The 9,452-nt window shown below is 41.3% G+C and overlaps 1 protein-coding gene across 1 annotated transcript; it reads left to right on the forward strand.

The window, feature by feature from the left end:
• Positions 1–5: 5 nt before the first annotated feature.
• Positions 6–7,730, forward strand: LOC115925542 (MPN domain-containing protein-like; the record flags this gene model as incomplete). The annotated part of the gene is given in 15 exon segments (XM_030989653.1): positions 6–92; positions 95–132; positions 492–632; positions 1,095–1,181; positions 1,594–1,721; positions 2,186–2,304; positions 2,662–2,746; positions 3,554–3,650; positions 3,869–3,941; positions 4,424–4,500; positions 4,873–5,041; positions 5,625–5,695; positions 6,279–6,371; positions 7,153–7,244; positions 7,658–7,730. Coding segments are annotated over 15 exon segments (1,430 nt in total), but the record flags the coding sequence as incomplete, so codon positions are not given.
• Between the last annotated feature and the right edge of the window lie 1,722 nt (positions 7,731–9,452).

The following is a 9,452-nucleotide window of genomic DNA, read 5'->3' on the forward strand; positions in this document are numbered from 1 at the left end:
CGTCAATTCCTCCAGTCCCAGCCCAGCCAAGAACCGGTCGGGCGTGGTGACTGGGCGGGGCATTACCCTGGGCATGCTGATGGCTGATGGATTGTTGAGTCTGGAGATGGCCTGCTCACAATTGACTACCTGGTGAGATACAAAGTCTACACAATTTGGCTTCACTGGCAAGTTTGTCAGGAAGCCCAAACATTACTCTGAACCAGAGTTGTAATTGAGCCAATCACAATGTGCACGAGCTGGTGCTTGTGCATGAGCTGTGGGGTTAAGATACACAGGGGCTGTAGCGTTAAATGGTCTGTCATATCTCTTTCTGTCACCCTTGAGGGGTAATTTTCCACAAAGCCCATCATGTCACAGGGCATTCATTGAGTTATTGTAAAGTTCTGTGAATTTTTCTTCTAGAACTGTCTTTACTAACAGTTCGCTATTGATGGTCTCTCTGAGTTATACATAATGTAACTTTCTTGCATGAATTTGTTTTCTTTCAGGGAAGGAAGTTCACAGCTGATCTGATGGAGAATGGCAAGATCAAATGGTCAGGCCAGGAGTTTAACTCCCCCAGCGCCTGGGCAATACACATCAAAAAGCTGGTCAACCCTGCCAAGAAATCAGGCTGTGGTTGGGCCTCTGTGAGTCACCTCATTTTAATTTTTATTTGATATAACAAGTCTGGTCACAAAAAAAAGAGGATGCGCAATAACAAGTGAATGTCTTTGTCACTGTTCCTTTGAATAACTTGTGACTTGACTTTGTACTGAATAACTTGTGATTGACATGCGACAGGCTTGTGAGGACTTGTCATAGACTCAACTACAACACAGCCTACTGGTAGACATGTCCTGACTCCAAAACAACATGCATTACCCTTTTTAGTTCAACATTAACAAATGTTGACTGCTGTGATGTGGGATCAGGTTTTTCACTCCTTAAGGTGCAACACGGTGTACGTGAGGTAATTTATATGTAACATGGGTATAATGAAATTATCAGTCATTTTTATAGACTGGATACTATGAAATTATAGTATCCAGGGCTTAATTAATGTAACAATTAGGTTTATTTTCTAGTGTGGTCATGTTTGTTGTTTAAAGGTGAAATATAAGGGCAAGAAGTTGGACCTTCTCAAGTCAACGTGGTTCAGCCAGATGAAGATCAGCATGCCTGGATTTGAAGACGTGGTAGGTTGGACACCTTGTACATTACGTTGGAGCGTTACAGTGAATGCAAACAGAGCCAAATTTCAGGGCACTGCTAAAGGTACATTTGGCGCTGACAGAAAAACCTGCGTTCACTTTGACCAAAAGCAGTCAGCGCAAACAAAAAGCATGCTTAAATCTTATAACAAGAACTCTCCAGAAATTGTGATGCAACAATCACAATCTTCATGCTCTTACAACTAAATACAAACATTGTAAGGTATTCTTAAAGTTGGCACATGTTTTTTCTTCATTGATACATCTTCTTTGCAAGTATTAACCAGCTCCATGATTATAAGCCACCGAGAGGAATTAATTGATAACCCAAATCAGTCTCAAATGACCAAAGAATTAATGGTCAGTTTGGACTCATTCACTTCATTGATGCATACAGGCCGATATTCCAGACGGTGAGAATGGGTATACGAACGGCCACACTGGGGAAGACATGGAGGATGAGAAAGATGATGAGGATGAATCCACAGAAGTCCTGCAGATAAACCCAACCCTCCTACATCCCAAGTAACCAAAGGCCAAAAAAGGTAGGCAGATCACCATGAGGTAGTTAACAGGGTTCTCACAGTTCTTGAATTTAAATTCTTGAATTTAAAGCTATCATGGAAAGTAAGGGAAAAGTCAAGGAAAATTTTATTTTATAGGAGTCATGAAAGTTTATATTCCAAGACAAAAAAAGTCATGGGAAAATCGTGAAATCGTGCACAACCATGCGTGATAATGTGTTATACATTGTATTTGGCTATGACAGTCTTCCAGTTTGCATTTCAGTTTGCTGTGCAAGTTGTTGCAAACTGGAAGGCAGTAAGTGGCTCCTCAGATGCCAAAACTGCATAGGAATTGGTCATGGATAGCCCTAAATTTGTCATGGAAAAGTCATTGAATTTCCTTTCAGGATTTCTGTGGGAATCCTGAGTCATCATGATGGTTTTGAAACCTAGGTTTTGTCTCCAGCTATCACTCCACATCAGGCTTCAGAATCACCCAGAAGCCTTTGACCCTACCCTGCCAGATGCAGCACAGTCAGCAGTAAAAGTCTGTGGGACCTTGCTGCATGGCGCCATCAACACCAGTGCATTAACTGGCAATTGTGAATCCATGGGAGCTAGTCCCACTTAACAGTGCCACAGTTGTATCCTGCTGCGGTTGGCAACCACAGACTCTGAGGCCGATTGGCATTGGGATTTTTGTATAATTGGATCTTGTTACAAATGACTTCTAATAGCAACAAATTACAATTGCCCAAAAAGTAAATCTCAGCTTGTTTTTCCCTTGTTTTTTTTCAGAATATTCAGTGCAACTGAAAGCAGTGTTCATGTACATAAAGAAGGTGAGTGGGCTTAATATATAATACAGCCATATCCGTTGCGGAACAATGTAACGACAACACAATATAAGCTTGTAATTTTTTGGTATTCTATAAAACATTGTAACTGATCAATGACAGGTATGGCGCACCCATTGAAGAATCCAGACCTGAATGAGCGGAGAGTGGTCAAATATGCAGATATCACAAAAGAGGATCTTGAAAGGTAAATGATTGTGATGCTACTACACACTGGTTCACTCCTTTGAAACATGCTTTGAAGTGATATGACTTGAGCCTTGTTGAGGGCAGTTATCTTGGTTTACTTGAACAGCCACCTAGGTTTCATTCAAATTGCTGTGGCTATGGGAAGCAATTCAGCCACTTGTATTGCCAGTCATAGCCAGTTATTAACCAGCTTGCGCCGGAGGCCGTGATAACACGCACTGGCTGTTTTGTGCACAGGCAAGGCTGACGGATTAAGACGTCAAAATTGCCTCTACTCGCCTCGGGGTGACGTCTAACACGCTAATCCCTCATGCCTTTTTGTACACATACACCAAGTCCGTGTGTCCATGGAGGCAGACCCTGTGCTGACCGTTGTGTGGCCATTGTGCACGGCCTATTGTTGTTTCAATTTATGCTCCAGTGCACACCCGGATTATTGAAACATATGAGGTTTCGGCAAGAAATATCGTACAAATACTGTTGAAATCACTTTTGCGAATCAGTGTTCGTGGTGTTTGGCTGTATATCAGAAGTTGGCTGGGAATTTTGCCTTTTGAAAAATTTGAAATTTTTGGCAAAAATATACTGGCACAAAGTGGTTAAGACATAGCTTTACTGTGACTGAAAAATATAAGCCCAACAAGTCAAGTATATTCTTTATTATATTCTCACCAGAGGCCTGTCCTCACAGGCAACTTACTAAACATTTTGAACTTGTATCGGTTGCAGTTCACAGTGATGATGACACAAGAACGTTACGAGATCTTCAATTGTTAACCCAGCATTTCATTTTCACTTTCCCTAGGAGTCCCAATACGTTAGTTGAGTGTCTTCCATTTAATTCTGTGGGCAGAATGCAGCCTTTCACTGTCTCAACCACGACAAATTGCCTTCTTGTAATGGTAAGATCCTTCCCTGTCTGAACATTATCTCCCAAATATGTGTCTGCTTAACTTCAATACTTTTCCCTTTCCTTCGTGAGTTTTGCTGCTTGTTTCTCGTGCACATTTTGAAATAAAATTGATAAAAATCTGACATATTGTTCGTGCAAAAGGACAAAGTTTGAATGTACGGTGTTGAAAGTGAAATTGATGATTTTTTGTTTCTGTTTGCTTCACAGGATTTCCACTGTCATCTGACTACCAGTGAAGTTGTTGGTTACCTAGCAGGGAAATGGGATCCAAATACACAACGTAAGTGTGGTCATTTTAAATTATCAACAAACCAGCTGCAAGTAACATAGAAGTAGCATGGATTTGCTGTTGGAGATTAATGATGAAGACATATGTGGAGTGCCATGGCCTCATGGTCTGGAGCATTGAACTCGGGTCTGCTGGTAATTCTGCAGGTTGTGGGTTCGAGTCCAGCCTGGGGCTATGGTGCATGTGCCCTTGGGCAAGGCACTTTGTCACTCATTGCTTCTCCCCACCCAGGAGTAAATGGGTACCTGTGAGGGCAGAGATGGTTATTGTGTTGATTTAAGCTGCTTTGCGCTGAAATGGCAGCATCAAGCTGTATACTCCCCAGGGAGCTGAGATTGTCTTTGGAATGTTTCATTGGCCCAAGGAGCAGGGGTACTAATGATGTAGCGCCTTGAGCTCCAATACTAGTGGATACGTGCGCCTTATAATTATTATGCGAGTCCTGTTCATGAGTTTGCATCTTCTGTCAACAGATATGTCAGTGCTACAAGCATATCCCTGCAGATGTCGACTAGCAGACAAGAATAAGGCTTCCATTGTTGAAGAAGAGGTGAGTGCAACATTATTCTGTGACAAGTTATTTCCTTTATCAAGATAGATTATTGAAAATGTATTAAGCCATTTAATACTCAACCTACAGCCTGGGGTATGGCATCAACAGGGTTTAGGTTAAGCTATTAAATTAAGCGTTTTTCCACTCAAAACCCCCCAAAATACTTCAATATATGCCAAGCTGATCCTCTAATAAGCGATTGCAAAATATGTTCTGTCGCAGTCCATTTACATAAATTTATCTCTCCGGATCCAAATTCTCTTTGAGTCGGCTTGGGTCGCTCATAATGCATTTTGGTTTCATGCCACTTCAGAATGCCAGTCGAAAAAAAGGTGTACATGTCTGTCACATTTTGCTTTCTTTTCAAAGATTCGCCAAGCAATAGCATTACGAGGTCTGCAATTGGTCGGCTGGTACCACAGTCATCCCTGCTACCCCGCACAACCCTCCTTGAAAGACATTCAAACCCAGATGGATTACCAGCTACAAATGAAAGGCGAGGGTACGGTCTATCAGCCCTGCCTAGCTCTTATATGTGGTGAGTTGCACTCTCAAAATTCGGAATGCCCCAGTCCCAGTTGTATGGGTCTGCAGCCCACAAAAATTCTCCGCTTATTATCACCAGTGCATGCTTACAGCACCAACATAGAGATTTTGCACTAACCCTGTAAGAACACAATCTTATATAGAGGGTGTGCACATGTGCACTTGCAAACAGGCATTGAAATTCTGTAAATGTTGGTGCTGAATTTTCTGCTAGATGAGGAGGGATTCTTCGCCTACAGAAAGCATAGCCATGAATTTGAGCTTTGCTCTTTTCCTAATGGACACCTTTGATTCTTTACTTCATTGTTTTGTATGTAACAGCTGTGTGAGTTGTCAGTTGATGTATCTGTCTTTATAGGTCTCTCTCAAATGACGTCACTTCTACAGATTGCCATGTGCATCGGTATTTTGGGCATTAAATTTCGAGCAACACGTGCGTGTGTTAAGAACATTTTGCACACTGTGGGCACACACGCCTAATGGCGTTGAACAAGCAGTTGTAATTTTCCTACGAAGATGGCGTCCTATGAGAGAGATCTATTGCAGAAATCAAAGCTTTAATTCTTTATTTGCAGCGCCCTTCAACCTGAACAAGCCACAGAAAGAATCTAGTCTCAAATCATTCTGGGTAATGCCACAAATAGAGGTGAGTTGCACATGACGTTGCTTCAGTATTTTTATGACTAACCCTTACCCTACTAGACCCTCCAACGCATGCCAATATGTGCCTCAAGAAAATCTCCTATGTTTTTGCATGGCCCTCCAATATCTGCCATGTCATTTCAAGGTAACTGGACAGGCACTCCAATACATGCCACAGAGAACAATGAGAGTCCTCTGATAACAAAGTGAGTGCCCCCAGCTGGTCAGTATCAGGCACCCTCCAGGGCCTCCAACTCCTGCCAATTGGAGCCTTCACTGTCAAGATAGTTTATCTGCCAAAAAACTGCAGCTGGAGGGCATTGGCATAACCAACTGACATGCAGTAAACTACCCTCAGAGAGTAAGGGCTAATAAACTAATTTTAAAAATGACCAAAAACATTTTAAACAAAGGAATGACTTTGTCACGGTTCATTAGAATAGTTTTTACTTGAGACTGAATGACTTTGTAATTGACTTGTGAGGATTTCTGATGACTTGTGACTGACTTGATTACAGCTCTGCTTAGGGACATAGTCACCTTAAAAATTAATAAATGAATGGTGTATTTTCTTTTTTGTTGTTCAGGACCGAGGTCGTAGCTGTAGAGGAATGCCAATGACAATGAATTTCAACTGGCAGTCTGATATATTCCTAACCCAGGAGATATTACTAGAAATGGTAAGTGTGCATGTCCAACTACATCATATGTATGGACCCCTTACAGGAACAGTAGGTAGTGCTGTATGGGCTTCCTTCACGCTAGCCTGGTTCCTGGACCAAAAGATTCTGATTATTATTTCTGACGAATCTTAGGTAAGGCAGCCGCCACAGCTAGAAATAAAACATGATGCCCCTTTCTCAAAGTTCAGTTTGTTTCAGATTCGGCTTTATCATTAACCAGTTCACGCGGGATTATTTGACAAGAAAGGAACGAGGCGCGGGGTTACTTTTCAGTCGACCTCAAGTGAGGCAGGTTGAAGCCATCACCCTCAGGCAGCATGCTTATATTTCCGGCCTTGCTCTCTGTGAGCGGGTCGCTGACATATTTCCGGCCTCGCTCTCTGCGTGTTTATCTGTCATCCATTCCGAATACCGCAAAACGTTTGCGTGTATACACGGCCTTCGGCGCCAACTGGTTAAAAGCATTTTAATTTTCCTAACTTCCAATAAAGAAAAGAAAATCACTTGCTTCATATATGAGGGGTACTTGTGGATGCATGAATTTTATCTGAATGTTAACGAACTCATAGCTTCCACAAAAGTTTGAGCATGGGAACACAGTGGCAAGATAGCGTACATCTCCAGTTCAACATTTTGATAGATTTGAAGCGTATTATATGTCAAGTGACTCTGCTAAGGTGGACATGAGTACGCACAATGCAATAAATCTTTGTACTTGATGTGCATTTATCTATGTATTAATTTACATGGATTTTTTTCTTTCATATCTCACCTACAGAAATACCTGGTAGACTTTTACAAGGACAGTCCTGATATGGTGCAATTCTCTGAGCTCTGGTTCAAATCTGATACATTCCTAGACAAACTCAGGTAATATCTCCTTCGACCACCTTTGAAAAGACATACAAATGTGGCATGAAAGACCATTAAGATCATATTGAAAAGTGCTGTAAATCTGAGAAACTACGTCAAAAACATATGGCAAAAGTGTAGCAAATCTGTCCGGTTATTAACAAAATGTATGATACTTTGCTTGTGATCTAAACCTGATTTTGTTCTGCAAATGAAATTTTTGTTTGTTTATAAGGCTTCCAGATGCATTTGTGTTTGTGTACAACACGTAAATAGCAGACAAACAGATGACTACATGAAAGACAATATTTGTAGGTAGTAAATAAAAAAGTGGGCTTTTCAACGTAAAAATCTGGCACACTGTTTTGTGAATCGTTCCCATTTTAGCTGTCAACAATAAGTATATCTTCCATTGCCAATTTTGTCTTTAGGCTTCTCTGGCCAAGAAGTTTCCCAAAGACCAGACAGACGGGAGACTACTGGAATACATCCACAACCTTCTAGACAGTCCAGCGACATAGCACCGGCCCATTCAAAACTAGCAATGCTCTTTAAGCACAGTGACATCAAGGGACCATCGAAGGAGGTATTTGAGCAATGTGCATAGAGGCCTCGGGACCTAGAGGAACGAGAATATGGGAAAAAGTTTCCCTCAAAAATTATGACCAAGAATACATGTTTGCTGAATAGGAGGTGACGGACGTGAAACAGTTTTGTTTTGATTTGTGGTAACAGTGATATCAACTGGAAAGGTAATTGTTGCCAATTGATATACATGTCTGCATGATGAGCTTGCACATGTATGTAGTTGTTCAAGGGTACATTGTTTCAAAGTGAGGGTACATACAATCCACTTGGTCCAGTTGAAGCCACACATATGTCAGCTAGTGCACAGTGTACGTATGATCATTTGACTGGCTTTACTCCAAACCTAAGTGTACATGTGCACCTTCATTCAAGATTGGCATTGACAGTTATGCCTCCTTGTATTTTTGTTTAACCCTTACCCTCAAGAGGTTTCTCTGGCCACCCTGCCAAATGCAACAAAATGCAACTCTGCTGAAATGAGAACCTGCTAAATGCAACAAATTGCATCAGTGGTTTTTGTTGCAATGTGCAGTGAACCCAGTGCATACTAGCCTTGGCACCAAGCAGTTACCCTGCTATAAAATGCAACCGACTGCAACAGTGATTCTGTTGAATTGCCTTGGACTTAAGAGCAGTTACCCTGCTAAATGCAACAAGATGCAACAAAGCACGGGACTTGAGTGTGCTGCTAAAAAATGCAACAGTATGCAACAACTGTTTGCCTTTGTTGCTTTCTGTTGCATTTAACAGATTAGGTTATGCAAGCAGGTTATCATATGGGAGCTAGTAGTTTTGACCCACAACATCAGTGGCATTATATCATCTGGCCAGCATCCTCGTGGACCATCTCAAATTAATCAGCTCTTCCTATGCAAGTTAGAAACAATCTCTGTAAACTGAGTTGCTTAGGGACAAAAACTCTGTTAACTTCTGCTGACTTTGAACCATCGAACTACATGAAATTCCTTAGCCATATCTCAAAGTCTCAAACACTAGTTTGGTTTCTGGCTGTGACATTCAGCTCAAGCCTCATGTTTTTTTAAAGCCCTGTCTTCATTTATTCCATGTGCAAGTACCCCCTCAATCTCAACAAAGAAGAGATATAAAAGGCTCTTGATTGCCATTTGTGCAGTGTGCCCCACATTCAAGTAAGGCAAACTATGGATTTGTGTACATTCAGATGAGAATTAGTTGCGCATATCTCTGTACACTATACAGTTTATTTTGTATCTAATCTTATGGAGTACCAAAGTGAATACGTCACGCGCACAATATGTGTGTGAAAGACATTAGCGCGTACTCAGCCCATGAACCAACATGCGCACGTACTCCATTCGTTTGCACTACACTTTCTGGTTCTAAATGACGTCACACTTCGGTACTCCATTACCGGTGTAATTACAATGAAACTAAAAAAGCAATATAACAATGATATCATTTCTTTAAATGTCTTCATATTTTTCCTGCGTTCAAGTTAACACTGGGGCCACTTTCAGTCTCCAGTTTTCGTTTTCACAGATTTCCATTTTGATTCAATATTACGGTGCTCTTTAGCATTTCTTCCTCACATTTGTCTAAGGCTTCTTGTAAACGGAATAATCGATGCCTCTGTAACTAAAGCATAGAATGGTGGGCAGT

This window comes from Strongylocentrotus purpuratus, unplaced genomic scaffold (genome assembly GCF_000002235.5).
Source record: "Strongylocentrotus purpuratus isolate Spur 01 unplaced genomic scaffold, Spur_5.0 spur5_contig_689, whole genome shotgun sequence".
In the NCBI taxonomy this organism is placed as follows: domain Eukaryota; kingdom Metazoa; phylum Echinodermata; class Echinoidea; order Camarodonta; family Strongylocentrotidae; genus Strongylocentrotus; species Strongylocentrotus purpuratus.